This window comes from Xiphophorus couchianus, chromosome 1 (assembly GCF_001444195.1).
Source record: "Xiphophorus couchianus chromosome 1, X_couchianus-1.0, whole genome shotgun sequence".
Classification (NCBI taxonomy): Eukaryota; Metazoa; Chordata; class Actinopteri; order Cyprinodontiformes; family Poeciliidae; genus Xiphophorus; species Xiphophorus couchianus.
Window position 1 is genome coordinate 9,810,276 of NC_040228.1, and position 20,353 is coordinate 9,830,628.

Sequence of the window (20,353 nt, forward strand, 5' to 3'; positions counted from 1 at the left end):
TCATTATTTACCAAAAGTTATGTTTTCACCTAAAGCATCTTTTGGGGGAAAAAAAAAAAAAAGAGAGATAGTGTTTATTTACTTATTTATTTATCCAAAATCACTTATGGCAAAAAATAACTTAAGCCATTACTTAACGAAGGTGACAATATGATAATTTAGTATAGTATAATTTTACTGCCCCCTGCCTGCCGTTCAACTGCACAGTACTTCAGATTTAGTATATACATATACTTGACCACGTGCAAAATGTCTATGTGAATTAAGTATGCAATGCAATGTTCTGTAGGGCGACTTTAAAAAGTAAAGTTACATCAGCTGGCGTCCAAATCTAGATGCCCGCTGGTCCAAAATGCTGTACAGCAAATAAATTGGGACAAAACACTGGTACTGTCATGATATAAACCTTTTTTTAATTCTCATCAGCGAAAAATATAAACATTTACCATTTTCAAATAGTTTTATTATTGTATAATCCATCCAAAGTATATAGAAGCTATACCGAGTGGCCAGTGGTCCTTCAATGATAATAAAAATCTACAAAGCTACAGTTAGTCACATAGTAGCTACTTTTTATGTTTCTCTTGATTAAAGCAAGCCACAAATCTTGACTTTATATTGAAAGTATACTTCAAACCGTGATTTTTGTGTACCATTATGTCCTGGTAATAAAACACAAAAATGTTCATGTTTAAAGAATGACTTAGGACTAACAACAACTTAAGGCCAAAAAATATTAACATATTGGGTTCCCTATAGAATAATATTGGATTTCATTTATTGTCTTGTCGTCAACACCAACTAAGAGCTCCTGGAAGTGTGGCCCACTTGTTTATAATGTTGGCTTCTCTGTTTACAACTATAGCTAAGGAAGAACCAATTGGCACACAGAGTTACAGATTTAAACGTCATAGCAACACTTGTGCCTTGTGATTACTTAGCCATTTAAAGGAGGTAATAAAAGAGATATGTAGTTACTTCATCAAGAGCATATGGGTAGACAGAAAAACGTCTGGCATGTGAATTTAAATACATATTTTTATTTTACATGTACAAATTAGATGATTTATTTCACTTGGAATTATACATTAAATCCAAAACCTAGCCCCAATTATCACTAAAATAGTTATGGGAGAAGCACTTCACGTGTTTACACTGATACATCAATTTTAACACATTGCACAATTATTTTTGCAAAGCAGTTACTGTACATTTACAGTATTCAGGAGTTACAATACATAAATATAAAAACCAGCTTTAATATTAATACTTCAGTGTAGGTTACTGCTACATCAAGTATGTTTTTGCTTGCAAATTAATGTAGACATTCAAGCCCGGGAACATAACCGTCTATTTTTGTTCATAAAAATATTTGTGATTATTACAGAAAAGAAGCACATTTACAATTGCTTCATTAACCTCACCAAACTCATTTCTTTTCAATAAAAGTTCACATCTTTGTTTTATAAAGTAACTAGCGAAAAGCCTGGAAACAGACTTCAGAAGACTGGTGCTGTGCATAAGTTTACCTTTGTTCCACTGTGCAATTAACCCATTTATCTGTAAATAAAAATCATACAATTTACAAAAACATTTTTAAAAAAGTAGATAAAAAAAACCCCTTTTAGCCCACCAATCACACCAGAAATGAGATTTAAATTATACAAGCAAGAGTTGAGTTTCCTTTTTGATTTTCAGATATTTCTTGTCTTTTATGATTATTTCTTATTTTTGTCTGTGTCCATTCAGTTTCTGGACATAAAGGAAATGCAGTGCTTTACTTTTTACCATAACATCTAAATATATATATCTATATATATAAAACTAATCATTAGTCTACATCCAGCCTCAAGTGTTCCTTACGCTTCTTCATATGAAATGAACAAGGAAACATTTGCTGTCCGGATGCTCTGAACATCTCCATTTCCTGGATGCTCCACCTCTGAGCTATGCTAGCTGGGATTCTGTTACATCTCTGAGATGAAAACACAGAACAGCAATCGTCCCCTTTCTTTGACAGAACATATAATTTTCACTGGTTTTTCTGACAGTTTGAATCTTTTGGCCTCACAGGAAACTGTCCTCTGTGCCGACGAAGGAGAACCCATTGAAAGCGTTGTTGGAGCTGGTGCTGGCGTTAAACTCCGGGGTCCGACTCACCGAGCTGGGAACCATTTCCCTGGTGAACTCTGGATCAATGTGTTGGGTGTCGGCCGGGCCTCTCTGGAAAACAGTTTGATTGCATCTGATTATTATTTGCTTGATTTTTCTTCAATTTTCATTTCACTATAACAGATACAACCAAAGGCACGTTTTGGTTTAAGAAACAAATGTCCAAACAAGCCAGGCCCTTTGCAAATACACTAGTAAAATCTGTTATAAATTTAAAGAATCACTCAATAATACTTGTCTGACAACATAATGTTGGCTGAAGGATTTCTAAGAGTAACATATCATGTTCTAATCGAAATAAATTCTAAAACTGATTTAAGAAACATGCCCTGCGACAGACTGGCGACCTGTCCAGGGTGTACCCTGCCTCTCGCCCGGAACGTAGCTGGAGATGGGCGCCAGCAACCCTCCCGACCCCATTAGGGACAAAGGGTGAACAGACAATGGCTGGATGGATGGATGGATGGATTTAAGAAACAGTCTTTGATTTGTCTGGATGTCAGGAATCTGGGTTTTTTGGGTTTGGTTTTGTGATCTTATTTTTCATTATGTTTTAGTTCTCTTTAGGTTAGCCCTTCACGGTCATTTCAGTTTTATTATTTGAGGTTATTTAGTGTGATTAGAATTGCCTTGTTGTTTTTCTTATCTACAGCCCTTCTTAGTGTTTCTAGTTAAGTTTATTCTTTAGTTAGGTTCTGTTTTTCTTGTATGTCTGAGTCTGTGTCGAGCTTCTTTAGTGATTATAGTTAATTTTTATTTAATCGCTCTTGTTTCCCCCTTAGTGTTTCTAGATCTTATTTTGTCACGTTAGGTTCATTTAGTCTTTCTTTAGTAATTCTAGTTAGGTTATCTCTTTGTTCAGATCTTCTAGTTTCTCTGGCTCTACATCCCCTAGTTCTTATTATTGATAGATCAGCCTTCTTTCTGTTTAGGTTTGTTTATGTTTCTCCCTCATGTCTTTTTGCCTTCTAGTTTATCAGGTTTTCTTTAGTATTAGAGTTTTTCTTTCGTTTTAGAGGTGTTTTCAGCTCTCTGGTGTTTCCTCTCTGTTTTTTCCCCAGTATATCTCCTGTGCCACCTTCTCCCCGCCTCTCAGCTAGCTCCTGTGCGAACTACTCACACCTGCAACCAGTTATCTCATCTTGTTAGGTCCATTGTTCCATTTATTACCTCCCAGTATTTAAGCTCCTCTATTCCAGTCACGACTCGCCAGTCCATCTCGTCACCCTGATCGTTACTACCCAGGTTTCCCTCACTGGATTACCTTTTGTCCCTCGTGTTTCCAGTTTGTTTTGTTTTTGGATTTTCTTGTACCCCTGGATCTTGGATTTTTTGTTGGTTGATTTTCTTCATTAAAACATCCACTTATTTCTACGTCCACTGCCTGCTATGTTTGGGTCCACACCACACCATGACACTGGAAAGGGTTTCAAAGCCTTTTAGGACCAACCATCAACAGATGGATAAAACATGATGGAACAGTGGAGAACCTTCCCAAGTCAGCCTACTAAAATTACTCCAGGAACACACGAACACATAAACAATAGCAGCTTTACAGAACATAACTTACCACATTGGGGTTGTAAGGAGGAGTGATCCTCTTGTGATACAGATCGTCCCAGTTGATTGGAGCAAAGAAGGGATGGTTCTTTATTTCTAACTGCAAAAAACCCCAAATGACAAGACAATGAGAAGATTAGTGGAAAAGTTATTTGTTCACATTTTTTTGAAATATATCTTTTATTGGAACTCGTTGACTTGACAAAATTTATCGGATACTCCATTAGGAGCATTTTTGGAGTCATTTAAGACTTTTTTCTCCAGAAGGAGCTGCTCCAGCTATGTCAGCTCTACTTCTGCTGGTCCTCAATTAACAAAGTATTGAACATAACTCCTTTTACAAAATCAAGACATATTTATTGCCTGCAGTTTTTTAGGACAAACACACACTTACAAAGTCAGCAATCACTCCGAGTCGTCTGTGTGGGTCTTTCTGCAGAAGACCGACCAGCAGAGAGCAGACGACCTCAGACTTCCCCGGAGGGAGCGGCAGCGTCTTGTGGAGAATCCCATCGTACATTTCACCAACGTCCCGACTGTAGAAAGGAGGCTAAAATGGAGTGAGAGCTTTGATTAATATAATATATAATACTGAGGGTACAGAAGCTAAAGATGCATGAGCCACAGTAACAGAAACCTTTTCTTCTGCATTAATCACAGAAATAATCTAAATTATGAAGGATACTTGAATAAATCAAAAGTGAGTGCTACCACAAAGGATACAATTCAAACTTTATTTTTCTGTAAATCATCTACCGGGTGTTCAAAACACACCGTGATGCAGGTAATAAGAGTTTGACACTATGGTCAAATAGATATGGTAAAAACAAACAAAAAAGTAAATGTTTGGATCAGCCACTCATGAACACACATACCAAGCTATAGATCATCTCATAGAGAACGGCTCCCAGACACCACCAGTCCACTGTCCTGTCGTATGGTTCCTTACGCAGAATCTCCGGTGCCAAGTACTTCAGGGAAAGAGAAGAAATTCATGAACAAGTAGAGGTAATCATAAAAGGAAGGAAAAGAAATCGTGCTGCTTCTGACATTACACAAGTTTCAGTCAAAACAACAACAAAAAAACTCGTTTTAAAAAGGAGTACGTTAACTTCTTTGGTACATTAGTCCTTCAATGTGAAATTATTATAGCTTGTCATGTTCTTGCCACTCACCTCTGGGGTGCCACAGAAAGTGGAGGTGGTTCCTTCTGGCTCAACGCCTTCTTTGCACAGCCCGAAGTCTGTCAGCACCACATGACCCTGCAGACACGAGGCACATGCAATCCTGAACTGCACTGAATATAACAGTCAAATGACACGAGCAAGGATCCGTTAGTGGCTTACCTGGGAGTCTAAAAGGATATTCTCTGGTTTTAAGTCTCTGTCAAATACAAAAGCAAAAGCCATGGTTACCAGTCAGTTGCATTTCAAGGCGACTAAGCTAACACGTCCAGCATGTCTGACCTGTAGACAATGTTAAGAGAGTGGAGGTAGCCGATAGCGCTCGCCACTTCGGCAGCGTAGAACCTCGCCCTCGGCTCCGAGAAACACCTCTCCCTCTGGAGGTGGAAGAAGAGCTGCAGAGGAAGATTAAATGTTTATTACGTAGTAAAAAAACAGGAAGTGGTGCGGGATTACAAATGTGACGAGGAAAGGGAGAGGAATGGTAAAGAAATTTGGGAGGAACAGAGAGAGACGTCTTTAAACACAAAATGGTGCAACACTTAGCGGAAAAACACCTGATAGGACTGTAATATTTCTGACAAAAGTAAAGATTTTGTTAAAAATGCTACTTGAATATAATAATTTAACATAAAATAAAAACATTGAGGAAAAGAAAGAAAATGGCTGGGGTCATATTGAGTGACAATATGAAATTTTCATAAAAGCAGAATATTGATGGGTTCTCTGCATAAGAGTGAATTATCATTTAAAACAATATAGATTAATTTTAGGACCTTTCTAAATCAGTCTCTACCTGAGTTCATCTAAGTTCAGTTTTGTTGTATTTGGCCGTCAAACATGTACCTCTCCTCCGTTTACATAGTCAAGCACAAAGTAGAGTTTTTCTGTGGTCTGAAAGGAGTAGTGGAGCCGGACCAGAAACGGGTGTTTCAGGCTCTTCAGCAGCACGTTCCTCTCTGCCATGATGTTCTTTTGCTAAAAGAGGAAGAACAAAATGACTGACATCTTCTGTCACAGTGAAAGAACGTCAGTATCTGTGAAAGTCAGACATTACTTTCACAAAATGCACAACAGTAACACAACAGGGAGCGATAAAATCAGTTTTTTCTCTGCTTTTCCCTGCATGACGGCGCGGATGTTTCCAAATACGACCTGCATCTCATGAAGCCGTTGACCCTTCACGTCCTGTATTTAGGACACGGTTCATGACTCGGCCTCACAGTGTAGCAAAATGCAAAGTCATCGGTCTTTTCCTGTTTCCTGCTTATCACCGTGCTGTATACTGTAACTAACATGTCCAAGAACACAGCAAACGGCGTCGTCTAAAAGAATGCTTAGGTCCTTCTCTTTCCTGGTCAGATTAATTAACCGATGAACTATTAATGGCCCTTGTTTTTCTTCTGCTCTTGTAGTTTTGTCTTTGTTAGTGGCAGATGTCAGTCGCAAGAATCCATGCTGAGCTGGATTCTTCTGGGAGTTGCTTCCCGTTATGAGGAGGCGTTTCCCCTCCACTGTTGCCGCATGCTTACTCAGGAAAGTAGATTACTTGAAAGTCAGTGACTTTACGCAATCAGTTGAGCTTTGCATGGATTACTTTCAGCATTATTGTGACTGATTGCATTGCTTTATTAATTTGGCGTGAATCTAAACAAATGATTGCATTAGTAGCATATTGAACTAGAAAATTCCTGAAGAAATTTAACCGGGGCCTGCCAAAGTGTGCCCGTCGGTTTGGACCCAGCGTTCTGATGCTAGAAATTAGCATCGATGCTAAAGAAAGCTGCAAAGTAATCAATAGCATGTGGAGATTGACAAGAATGTTTACTAACATGGACTTGCACCATTCAGTATGATAAAGTAAGTGTATCAGCTAAAATTAGCAGAAATGCTAATGCTAGCGTGATTGCTGTCAGTAGCATGTGGGACATCACTGGGATGTTTTCTATAATGGTATTACTCCATTCAGTATACTAAACATGGCTAATAAGTCAAATAAATAGCTTATAACTTATATAAGCTAAAATGCTAATGCTAATGAACTGCCTTGCTGCGCAAGGCAGTTCCCTGACCTGAGAGAAAAAGATAATGCAGAATAATATTATTGCACCGCCACAGGCGGTGCACTAACCTCAGGGGCATGTTGAGGCTTTTATTTTGAAATTTTTGTTAAGCTTAATTTCAAAGGTCCAAACTAATCCCATGTCTAATAGTCATTGGGTTAAATCAGTTATTTATTGCTCAAAAGAGCAATTACCTAATGTAAGATTTCTCAAGGCTTTTATTTTGAAATTTTTGTTAAGCTTCATTTCAAAGTGCCAAACTAATCCCATGTGTAACAATTGCTGGGTTAAATCAGTTATATAATGCTCAAAAGAGCAATTATCTGATGTAAAAATTGTCAAGGCTTTTATTTTGAAATTTTTGTTAAGCTTAATTTTAAATTGCCACACTAATCCCATGTGTAACAGTGCTTTGGATAAAAAAGTCACATAAAGCCAAAAAGAGCAATTATCTGATGTAAAAATATTCAAGGCTTTTATTTTGAAATTTTCAGTATGCTTCATTTCAAAGAGCTAAACTAATATCATGTGTAACAGTGCTTTGGATGAAAAAGTCAAATAAAGCCAAAAAGAGCAACTACATGATGTAAAAATATTCAAGGCTTTTATTTTGAAATTTTCAGTAAGCTTCATTTTAAATTGCCACACTAATCCCATGTGTAACAATGGTTGGATAAAAGCAGCTATACAAAGCCCAAAACACAAGTAGTTCTATAGGCCAGCTCAGTCCTCTGTAGTAACTGACAGTTCCACCATGTTGTAGTTCTGACATTCAGCTCAGACCTCTTTTGTAGGCACTCAGTGTCCGCCATGTTGTAGTTCTAACCTTCAGTCATTGTAGTTCTAAAGAGCAGTTCAGAGAGGCAGACTAAATTCTATGTCTATTTTGAGTCTAACTGACACTGTTTTGTGTCAGTTAGACTTTTGTTTTGAGTTAAATTTGGCTCGTTTTTTGTTAATTATGTCGCCACAGTTACTCGAAATGCCAACAAAAGTAATAGCTCCCCTCACGGGATTGAGCCTCACGTTTTGATATATATATTGTGAGGGGGCACGCAGCGGTACGAGCCGCATTAACGGTAGTAGGAAGCGGCAGTTATTTTGAGGTGTAGAACAATAGGTGCCTGCCATGCAATGCATAGGGATTACATCCCTATGCATTGCTATGGGCAGGCCCCAATTAATTTTGCGATATATTGCTAAACAATTAGATGTAAATTAAATACTTTTATCTTGATATTTTTATATTTCTTGTAAAACAAAAAAAATGTTTCGTTTTTTTTTTCCAAGTTGATTTATTAATGAAAACATGATCTTCTGGCTAAAGATCTATGAGTGATTTATTAGTTAATGATCATATTTGTTTAATTTGCAACGAAAACTGTTCATATTTTCAACTATTTATGATGCCATTTGACATTAGTAACACATAATGATGTATATGTTAGAGTGTCCAAAAAAGTCAGGTTTATTTTTGTTTTAAAATGGAAAAATGGAGAATAATAAAACTATTTTTATAGTGGCATAAACTCTACCAGCTAGTAATGGAAAAATTACGTTTTACTCAGTATAAAAAAGTTTGCTTTGTGTAGCTCGTGTTTTATGTCATTTATGACAAGGCATAGGATTTAAATGAAACACTTTGTAAATTTGAATGACTACATTTTCTTTATTTGATGTAGATAAAGTTATTACATGTAATTATAAGCAAAGAGAGACGTCTCCAAAAATGGCCTTTTGGAGATAAATGTTACCGCAGAGTTCTCAGAAAATGAGTTTAAGCCCTGAGACAAGCACACAAGCACATAAACATTTCTATTACCAAAAAGACAATGTATCAGTTTAACTAGAGTCAAGCTGAGCACTCTGAGTGACAGGAGGATCTGGTTCTCTTTACTCGGATATTTTCACCGTGTTGTTCGACAAACACCGAAGTGTCCTGGTTTATTTTCTGTGGGCTGTAAAATGTGTCCTTTGTACGGAACAAGCTGCAGATTAGATTAGATACAGATCAGATCTTGCCGGGTCAGAACTCTGTTTACTAATAACTCTCACAGATACTCATCCACCCACAGACAGAGATTCCCATCTATGTTTGGTTTCCAACAGTCCTCAGCATTATTTGCTTTTACTGTTTAAATATAGTTCATCTGCAATAATAGCAAAAAATATCTGATTTAATTACAGCTTGAAGCTCTATCGTGGGATATATTTATTTGAAAAGTGTATGATAACTTGATGTTCAACTTATATAAAGATGCTGTGCCTTTGGGTGTATTTGACGGTTGATTTGTCAGGATCAAGCTCAGTTTTAATAGCCAAACATACCAAGAGAAACATATTCAAATGGCTAAATTACCTCTTTTTTCTTGAGGATGATCTTCTTCTGCAGAACTTTGACTGCGTAGAACTTGTTGTCGGCTTTCAGCTTTGCAAGCAGGACCTGCATGATGGTTGGCTTATTAGAGGTTTGTTTAGTAAATACTTTGCACCAGCATCTCAGCACAATGACGTCAGGACATTTCATCAAACGTGTGCACCCAACACAGACAGCTGGGAACGCACAATGCTGAGAAATGTCGGGAGGGTTGATGCAAAGGAAGAAAAAAAAAGTCACTTATCTTATTTTTGTGTGATAAAAGAAACCGAAAATTATTAATTGGCTGAAATATTATATGACTAAATGAAAATAGGATAAAATAAAACAAAAGCAAAACAACGTAAAATCAAATAATATTAAAAATAAGAATAAAAATAATTTGTTTTGAAGTGATGAAGCAATAAAAATGAGTTTCAGGATTTGAATTTCAAAAATACAGAGTTGGGTGTTTTTCGTCTGCTCCTTGGTATCGATACGATCTTCTTAACCAGTGACTTCAAAGTGTGTGAAGTTGAAAGATCTGAGCAGAAACAATGCCTAACCCATTTATCATGTTTACTTGAAACTAAGCAAGGGTCCAGAGTGGGTGGAAAATATGCTTTGCCAGCCACAGGTTGAGTAAAGCATATTTTAAAGAGTCTAGTAGGGCAAAAAAAATGGTAAGTTACTAAAATAATACTTTTTTATTTTTATTTAGATTAAAACATTTTAGTTTTAAGGTTAAATCGTAACGGCTTTGGTGTAGAAACAAATTTGGAAATCTTTCACCTACTGCACAGCAAGAGATTAAACCTCACTAAAGAAGAAAATTTGACAAAATGATTTACAAAAATAAAAAATAAAAATCGGGGGTGCAAAATGAGCACCGGAGAACCCCAAATGTGAGAAAAGATAATAGAGAATGAAAAGTTTACTGTTTGAAGGACAGATGGGTCAAAATTTGTTAATTTAAAAACTAGTTTCATCGGTGCTTTCTTAAAATTACCAGCTCTTACAGGGCCAGTCAGAGGACAGGCGGTCCTGATAGAAACAGCTGAGATTTAAATCCAGCTGGAATTTTCAGTTAAGAAGAGATAAACCCAAAGTGGAAGTTTTACTGAAATACACCCATGAACCAGAGGGGATGAAAGTGGTATTTACTAGCTGTAAGAAACTTTTCCATTAGCAGATGATGCAAAAGCTAAAGAAGTGCAAAATAGGTTCTGACTGAGTGACGTGTGACTAATATTCCATTAGATTTTATAATCAAAACCTAATGAATGGCATTTGGCAAATGGATTGATAAGAACTGTGAGATTTGACAGTTCATGTTCAAATCTCCAAGGACTGAAAAGGTAAATTTCAGTAACAAATTTCAGATCACTGCATTTCAGCTAGTTAATAAGTGAGGAGGCAGGAAGCACACTTTAAGTTTGAAGGCTCAAACACTCTGACTGTGGCTTGGATATCAGTAGTGGGACACAATCTTACAAAATTAATTTCTCTGTCTCTCTCTCTCTGCTTCTTTTATATAAGTAGGTCAGGGTAAAATCTGTGCTCCCTCACAGATCATAAAACTATCAAATGTATTCATTTATCAGAACAATCAATAATTCCTGCAGCATGGCTTGTATTATGACCAAGAAAACATACCTGAAGGTTTGTGAAGAACAAAAAAACCCCCCAAAACAATAGATCAGTTTAATAGTGCAGACATAAGTAAGTGTTTTAGAGTTACCTTCCCAAAGGTTCCTTTTCCAATGACAGCCAGGAAGTCAAAGTCAGTCGGTCTGGCGCTAAAACAACAGGAAAGTCAACTATTAAACGATCTGCATTGCTTTGCACATCAGATTACACAACATACTCTGAGGCTCGTAATATGACTATTTCACAAAAGAGAAAGCACACGTAAAAATTAAAAAAAAACTCGGTGTCATTCAAAAAGATCCAGTGTGAATCATTTATGAGGAACAAATGCGTGTGAACTTCTGGAAGCAAATCTGAAGAGAGCAACTTTTTGTTTTTTTTACATTATGGGATAAGTTTAGTACCGCAGCAGAGAGGTCATCGAAGAACGGCAATCAAGTTTGATCTTGAAAGTACATGTTTATGACTCCTTCGAACGTAATTGTATAATAAAATAAAAAGCTCTGATAATATCAGAATTAAAAAAGAGATGAGTTGACCTGCAGGCGGCTGCCAAAAGTTACCACACCATGTTTTGTCAAAAGTTTCCACAGTGAGACTGAATGCGAGGAGTGGCCAGAAAACAAACGGACAAGCTAAGCAAAGATTCCTGAGGTCATGGAGGTTTATATGAGTGCAACCAGAGGCTAGTCTCACATTGTTAAATGTTAATCTTGAGAAATAAATACCCACGGCACGGCCTCTCCTCCACAGTTTGTTAAAGATTACATTAAGAAGTCAAAAGGTTGCTGGAAAAACAATATCTTGACTTACGAGGTGGAAGCAGAACTGTTTTGGTAACATTTGACAAACGTTTTCTGTAAAACTTAATACGGTTTGTTTGCTGCACTCTTCTCTTAAAGGTTTGAATTTATTGGGTGGTAAATTAGTACATTAGTCATGAAATGAGACTCTTGCAGAATGCTGTATTGCTGATAGAGTTATTATCAGGTGAGACACTCAAAACAAAGTTCCACACACTTTTGCTGCCTGTAGGTAAGTAATATTGGATCACTTTTGCCAAGATCACTTCACCAGCCTTTGCTTAGTTTGTTTTAGTTGATCTAGTATTACAATTCCTATGGGTTAATTTGCAACTTGAAAAAAAATAAAGGGTAACAGATGGTTTAATAAAAGCAGAGTTACTGACTGTGGGTTTGCTGAAGGTCCCAAATTGACATCATCATGAGGAGAGGAGGGGGTCGACCGCAGCTGGAAAAATATAGAGAAAAATACACATGATGCTTCAAATGATCAAAGCAAAGTCAACAGATTATAAATAAAAAATTTAAAGAAATACATTTTTGGGTCTCTTTTAAGGATTCTACATTACAATGTTGACTGTGCACTTCACAGAAAAGCAAATAATTTTAACCGCAACATGTAAACTGTCCATTTTCAGATGATCTTAGAAAAGTTTTACATTCACTTTCAAAGCTTTGTTTGATAGGAATAAGAGGAAGAAGAATATTTTTGTTCCACCTGTTTGGTTTGGTAAACACCACTGTGCTTTACAGCAAACAGACGACGGAGAATGAAACTAACACAGACTTGTTTGATCATCTACGTCTGTCAGATGACTCCAGACGGAAATTTTCTCAAGAGTTTGACAGAAAAAAACAATCTCCTCTGTTCTGTCGAACATTCTTTAAAAACAAAGTCATCTAACGGTCTAACATACTGAACAAATCATATACAAAATAACATAACCATATATTGATCAGGTCATTTTGAGACAAAATCAGTGCAACAAAATGATCTAAAACAAGGATAAGTTGTTAGATGCAAACACAAAGAACTCAGTCAACTTATTAATTCAAGTATTCAGAACTTTTCGGTCAAATCTTCTCCATCATCAGAGACATGTTTCAATCATTGCTTTTGTGTTTCTTTCAACTAGGCATTTTCCAACAGTAGCCACAAGCTAAATAATTAACAACACAGCCAACAGATAATCCAGACCTTAAAAATGTGCGTCCTGAAACAGTTTGGTCTCAAGACATCTTGTTGAACAAAGCGGTTATTCTGAATGCTGATGTCTAAACCAACCTGCAGACATACTTCCAATGTCACATGCTCCAACAGCCTGCTGGTTAAAATAAAAATAAAAGCATTTGGCTAACTCACGTTGCAGTGTGCCATGGCTGATGTGTTCTCAATCCACCTGGAGAATCCAAACCTGTCGGAGGACAGGACGGGTTCAGTCAACAGTCAACATGCCTTCCACCGTTTCTCCCTCCATAAATGTCCTTTCCTCCGCTTCCACTCTAACTTAGATGAACCTTGCCTTTTTTTTCCTCGGCTGTCTGAGTGTGTTTTGTGCGGATGACCAGCTGCTGACTCCTGTGTGACAGCCTAAGGATCCAGATGAGCTGGAAGTTCTTGTTTCCCAGGAATGAGCTGGTGGAAAAACAGGAAGACAATGAGGGACATCGTCTGTATAATGGGTAAGCGTGTCCATTTTGTTGTTGTTGTGAGGACATCAGGGTTTATGCTGCAATACTGATTTTCCATTCTGAGCACATAATGTTGAAGATTACATCTTCACAATAATGACATTTTAACAATAATAAAATGAGGCAAGGCTTTTTCTGCTATTTGTTATTTTGTTTGAGTGTTTTTATCAGATTGGACTATTCTTGAGTATTTGCCATAAGTCTGCCAGTTTGTTTCCATTGGTCACCCTTGTATTAACAAGATTCCAAGATTCCATATTGTGGAGGAAGTCTCTGATGAATCCCTCTCTGTGATGACAAACATTGGCATCTTGGAGCATAGAGTTCAGTGCCAAACAGTGGAGATATGGGATATGAAGTTGCTGAAAAAAAACAACAATCAGTGAAATTCTTCTCTCACTTACAAAAGAGAAATATTTAGATGTTTACAAAATATTTCAGGGTATTTTGTAATATCTTAGAAACCACTCTTTTTGAGCTAAGACGTTTTTAAAACTTCATATCAGATGGGAAGTTACAGGAGGCAAGTCAGGAAGGAAAGCCTGGCGACTTGAGCAGACAGCCTGACTTATTAACAGGGTTAAGCTCGCTATTCTTCTGTCAAGAGCAAAAATGTATAATGTCCCACGTGATACACAGGTTTTCTTGAAAACTACTATTACAAAATTGTGCTTATTATACAGGTATTGAGTTCTATGACAATTGAAATATACATTTTTGCAACAAGTGGTATTTTATTTTGTATTGTGACTTAATCCTTGTGTTGTCTTGAGGGTCAAAGGTGACCCACTGGCATGTTTAGCTGTAGAAAAAGTGCCTTAAACGATGTTTTTCCAACTTTAAATTTTATGACTTTTTCTAAATTGACTCCGTCATAAGAAAAAGTGACACTTTGTTTTTGTTTATGTTCCCATTTGGGCTGTACACCAGTAGGGTACAAGGATTGTCTTATGGGTCATTTCTGACCTGTGAATTATAAAACCATTTAAATAGCAGAAAAAGAGTTCAAAGGTCACACAGAAACTGTCTCTAATACATACACACACACACCTACAGCCCCGCATATGCACGCCCACACACACACACACACACACACACACACACATTAAATAAACTGGATTGATGTATGAATTGAACTTGTATTTGACCTGCAACTGCAGCTAACCCCTCACATCACACAAGCTCCCAAACACAACAAAAAAACAATCTCATACATAATAAAAACTAATTCTGAATAGTATATCGACATAGCAGTAAATAAATGCCATAGATAACACTATTTTGACTTTGATAACCAGTATGCTCTCTTATTTTAGTAGATTTAAGAATAATTTTGCTTTTCCCTTTCTACTAAAGGCAGCCAGAAAATATTCTACATTTTTGTGTTGTGTTTGTAAACAACATGTTACTGTGGTAGTTTAAACATGCCTAACTGGTCAACTGATTAGTGCGTCAATCATTATTAGAAGAGTAGTGGTGAGATTTCGTCAGCTAAGCATTCTGAGAATTGGGGTTGGACAAACACTATTAAAAAAATACAAAAAACTCAATTTCAGCACCTTTACTAGAAAAATACCAATTAAAAACAGAATAGGTTACCATATAAAGCTACAAAATGTGTTTATATATATATATATATATATATATATATATATATATATATATATATATATATATATATATATATATATATATATATATATATATATATATATATATATAGATAGATAGATAGATAGATAGATAGATAGATAGATAGATAGATAGATAGATAGATAGATAGATAGATAGATATACAGTACAGACCAAAAGTTTGGACACACCTTTTAATTCAATGAGGTTCCTTTATTTTCATGACTATTGACATTGTAGATTCACACTGAAGGCATCAAAACTATGAATAACACATGTGGAAATATGCACTAAACAAAAAAGTGTAAAACAACTGAAAATACCCCTAATATTCTAGTTTCTTCAAAGTAGGTAGTAGTTTGCTGTGATTACTGCTTTGCACACACTCTGCATTTTCTTGATGAGCTTCAAGAGGTCGTCACCTGAAATGGTTTTCACTTCATAGGTGTTGCCCTGTCAGGTTAATAAGTGGGATTTCTTGCTTATAAATAGTCATGAAAATAAAGAAAACCCATTGAATTAGAAGGTGTGTCCAAACTTTTGGTCTGTACTGTATTATATATATATATATATATATATATACACACACATTTGGTGCTTGCTTCTCATAAATATAAACAAATCCCCTTTCGTAAATATCTTCTTTGCAGTAGCCACCTACAATCGTAATATGGTCGTCATCAGCCTTAAACATCCATTGTCCAAGCATCAGATATGTATAGAAGTGGATCAGCTCAGGATCACAGCAGATGATGGAGGAAAGACTGTACAGCTGATTCCCCCTTTGTCCAGCAACGTCAATAGTTGCATTTGGAATCACTGTTGGATTCCAAGACCTGGGCGACCGTGGCAGAAACAAAACTATCACTTCATTATTACTGAGAAAGTTTTTTTTTCTCTTAAACACTGACTTGCAGCGTGAACAGCGAGTTTCCCTACAATAATCCACCCAACAGCTAAACAAAGAGGCGGTGCTGATGAGAGCTCTTACAGGCAGAACAACGAGGGGACTGATCTTCAAGAGGCCTATAAAATCTCCCTTACACTTTTCACAAGTTTTCTCACTGTTCGTTAACATATCCATGTTTTTATCACACAAACCTAGCCACTGTAAAACAGCTTCCAGTAAATATGAAATTTGATAGTCGTTCCTCATGCCTGACGACAGCTCACTCTGTCTCAGTTCTACCTGAACCCGGGACATTTCCGGTGGGGAAAAATATTTCCCCGGATTGTGTACTGCTGTATGGATCAGACTGGCACATAATGGAGTGGCTGATGACAATTCAAAGAACTTTTGGGGATTCTGAGAAAGGCACTTTCTAATAAAACTCAAGTTTATTGATTACTGCCAGCTTTGAATACTGGCAGTAATCCAACAATTTTTTGAATGAGTTGGAAAACGTACAAAAACTGTCAACGTCGCTTTCTTCATTTCCGCTGATTTCATTCTTTACGACTGCAGAGCAACCGGAAAACTTCCCCAGCCGGAAAGGTTTGCTCTTTTGGAAGATTGGCGAAATCATTCCCTAGGACAGTGGTCTGGACAGTGCTCTCTTCCTGGCTACTGTCTTCTAGTGCCGTCTTCTTCAAAACAAAACCTGAGCTTTCGGACTCAACTGTTGTGGAAGTGTGCTTCCCAGCCAGGGAAGGCTCACATAGCACACCTGGTTGGGGATCATAGACAGTGGTATTTACAAAAGTTGGAAATAGCTAGCTTAGAAACCCATACCTCCTCCCTCCTAATGTGTTGATCAAATTACTGACTTTGCCTGAATTCACACCACATGATTTATATATCACTGTCATATGTAAATAGAGTTTCCCCTTCCACAAGAGCAATATTAAAAAGACGAAATGCTAAAAAGCTTACTGAAAATTTCAAAATAAAAGCCTAAATATTCCTCTCAGGGCAGCCTTAAATATCTTTTTCTCTCAGGTCACATTAACATAAGCACAAACATTGGCTGTGAACTGCCCCCGACTAGTGCATTAGCCTTTTCTCTAAAAAAGCTTTTAGCTATTTTTCTAATTTATTATCAGCATACTGAATGGAGGAAGCCAATGTAAGACAACATGCTAGTGATGCCCCACATGCCACTGACAGCATTTAGGCTAACATTAGCATTTTGGATCATTTTAGCTTATACACTAAGTCCATGTTAGTCAACAAGCGTTTGATTATCCAGATGCTATTGACTATACTTTGGCTAAACTTAGCATTGATGCTAATTCTTAGCATCAGAACACTGGGTTCCACGCTTTAGCAGGCCTCGTTTAAATTTCTTCAGAAATTTTCTAGTTTATGAATATGAGGCTTCTTCTTATTTCAATTTTTTTTCCTCCAGATCCTACAACACTGCTGATGTTATAAAGACTAAACTGGTTCTTCATTTTTGACAAAAGCATATGGAAACATGGCATGTTTATTATTTGGATTAATGGAGAAAATCTTGCAGCCAAATGAACATTTCAGACAGTTAAAAGTTTCAACATTAATTTCCCATTTAAATATTATATTACATTGTCAGGCCAACCTACGGTGATTGATCATAATCCTTAAATGTCCTTAATTATAAATCTTTTGTTGCTTCCGTCAGGGAGAGATGCTATCCTGAGGAGGCAGTGATAGCAGTAATATGTGTAAGTATCTGCATTGAGTGCAAATACATAGTAGATGGCAAACTACTCTGCTGTAAGAAACAAGGCACAAACAGATTTACTCTGTTTTTGTTTTCTTTATCAGCCTTAAATACTTTTGATAAATTTTAATATCTGACAATGTGCAAATATAAAAATCACTTTTCAAATGATGAGTTTATTCACTAAGAAAAAAAAGCTATCCCAACCAACCTAGCCTGCGAAAAAGTAACTTCTGCCACAAACCTAACTACATGCTGTATCAGTTTAGGAGGCCATCACGTTTTTGACATAATAGCCAATCGTTTTTAACATCAGTGTGGAAAAGGTTTGACCCACCCTGTCAGTGGTGAATTCATCTATTTTTAAATCTTCATCTTGGAGTAATTGCCGGGAACTCCTGTGAAAAACCACCTAACTTTTCCAGACTGACAACTGTTAATGACTTTCTTTCTCGTTTGTTTATTTAAGGCTGGAAATGCAGGTGAGGTTCTACTGAAGAGATTTCTTGATTTTACAAATTGGGCAAAAGTCAAGCTAGAGTGAAACTAAACAAAGCTGTCCAAAAAAGAAAAATTCATTTCTGGTTTAACAAGTGAGGGATTAACTTTTTCTCATACGGTTAGCTGATTGGTTTGAAAGGTTTTCATTTTAACAAAATGAAATTGTCTGAAATGTTCTTTTTGTCTATTTACTCAGCCTGATATCAAAATGTCTTTTATAACCTTAAGCATTTCGGTCTGACAAAAAAAAAACTAAAACAAAAGCAATATTTAAGGAGGCATATTTCCCAGCACTACAAATATCTATTCACTGATGACTTTAGTTGCTGCTGAAGCAAAAACAATGAAGGTGGCGCAGGCGAGTGAAGCAAAGTCAAATCTGTTTGGCTCCGTTTCAGGGGCCCCTCAATGGAGGCTCTGCAAATACCTCCAGCTACATGGCAACACGGTACACGGTGTTCTGGCAAGCAGATAAATAACGTAAATAAGGAAGGCTGAGCTTGATCCAATGACACGGGTGTTGCTGTTGATAATAGAATATGTTTATGTGTTATTAGGAACTCATCTGGACATGTGACGGCCATGTTAAGCAGCAGTATATTCTTAGGGAGTTAATTAATAACTTTGGTGTGGACCTTTGCAACGTTGCAGGTTTTGTATGCGGATAAAAAACTGTAACACACACTAAAATCAATAAGAAACATGCGCAAAAATATGGTCTCTTAGTGCATTTTGTGCACAATTTGCACAAAATGCAAATTATGCATATTGTGCATAAGTGAATTGAGCAGTTAAACAACAGCATATTATGATATTACAATAGTGAGACTGGCTATTAGCTGCGATAGGAGTTCTTTAATCTTTCAATGATAAGCTGCACTTGGTCAAAACAACTCATCTGTAAAAATAAAATAAAATAAAATAAAAAACTAACGGGGAATCTCGTTGAAATAAGAAATGAATATCAAGATCAAACTTTGTCGTAAAACATATAAGTAAAATATGAACCATGCGATTTTATTACTACATCAGCTTCAAAACTGTCCATCAGAATTGCAATAAAATATAATTAAAGGTGTGACAAGACTCTCTCAGGTGCATAAAGAGGAAAATGTGTAACAGCTTAAATTATGTCAAACATTACTAACACAAAAATATATTATTATTTTTAAAACTTCTAGGTAAAAACACAGATAATTAAGCACCATAATGTAAAATCTAAAAAAAGGGTTTATCGTGTAGTCCCCAAAACAAAACAAACAATTCTTATTAGTCTTACAGGAACAGAATAGACATTTATTATAAAGCGTAACTTTAAGTTTGCCTACCTGCGGTGTAGCGGAGCAGATGAGTGTGTTGGCCCTCTGCTCTTCAGCTCAGGAGTCTGGGGAGACTGAACGCACAACTCGGGCTGAGGCTCATCTGAGCGTGTCTTTTTGTTTTAAAAACATAAGGGAAGGTCAGCAGGTCGAGTCCGACGCAGTGAATCATTGATGAAAAGTTACAGAGTTTAGAAAGGGGCGAGGCGAAGTCTTCAGAGAAAACAGACCAACGCTTCCTAAGACTGCGGATGGATTTCAAAATAAAAGGACCGCGGCGCCGTAGCCTGATTGTCAACAACAACAAAATCTAAACAATGCTATATGTTTGTATTTAAGTGGGGGGGGGGGATCTAATTAAAGGAAATCTAAAATTCAAAGCACTCTGTAAACGTTCTATTATCAAAAAAAAAAAAAACTTATGCAGCTATTTAACTGTTTTTAAAATGATCCAAATCTACGCATTAAGTAGTTTTGAAATAACAAAATTAAATCTATAAAAGATGCCCAAAACACTTTTTAGGTGCTGACGAAAGCTGTATTAATTCCAGCAAAGACTTAGCTATTTTAAAAAAATGTAAAATTGACATTATTAAAATAATAAGGTTGCATCTTGAGACAGCACTTATCGATTCCAGATGTTCTTTAGCATTCTTGGTATATTTAAATTGCTGACTCTGATAGAAATAATAACAAATATTTATAAAATCCAATTTTATAAATATATGCTTTTTTAATTTTTAATTTTATCTTCTTGAATTTTAATGTTCCAGGAAACC

At 36.5% G+C, this 20,353-nt stretch overlaps 1 protein-coding gene across 2 annotated transcripts; it reads right to left on the reverse strand.

Moving 5' to 3' along the window:
• Positions 1-1,020: 1,020 nt before the first annotated feature.
• Positions 1,021-19,865, reverse strand: sgk2a (serum/glucocorticoid regulated kinase 2a). Of its 2 annotated transcripts, none has more exons than XM_028021887.1 (14): positions 19,584-19,865; positions 13,315-13,424; positions 13,152-13,205; positions 12,175-12,236; positions 11,077-11,134; positions 9,339-9,422; positions 5,763-5,894; positions 5,199-5,311; positions 5,079-5,115; positions 4,908-4,994; positions 4,608-4,703; positions 4,127-4,282; positions 3,743-3,832; positions 1,021-2,223 (listed from the first exon to the last, which is right to left on the reverse strand). In XM_028021887.1, the coding sequence occupies exons 3-14, from the start codon at positions 13,164-13,166 to the stop codon at positions 2,068-2,070; spliced, it is 1,086 nt and encodes a 361-aa protein (XP_027877688.1). In that variant the 5' UTR covers positions 13,167-13,205; positions 13,315-13,424; positions 19,584-19,865; the 3' UTR covers positions 1,021-2,067. The 2 variants fall into 2 exon arrangements, with proteins under 2 accessions (XP_027877688.1, XP_027877683.1); XM_028021882.1 differs by having other exon boundaries at positions 13,152-13,203; positions 13,307-13,424.
• Positions 19,866-20,353: the final 488 nt, after the last annotated feature.

Bases quoted from the DNA above. Each gene is read 5' to 3' on its own strand.
- sgk2a (XM_028021887.1), bottom strand. The intron at 9,423-11,076 runs GTAACTCTAAAA...ACCATCATGCAG, and splicing joins GAAAAGGAACCTTTGGGAAG to GTCCTGCTTGCAAAGCTGAA. The intron at 4,704-4,907 runs GTGAGTGGCAAG...CTTTCCCTGAAG, and splicing joins CTTTCTGTGGCACCCCAGAG to TACTTGGCACCGGAGATTCT.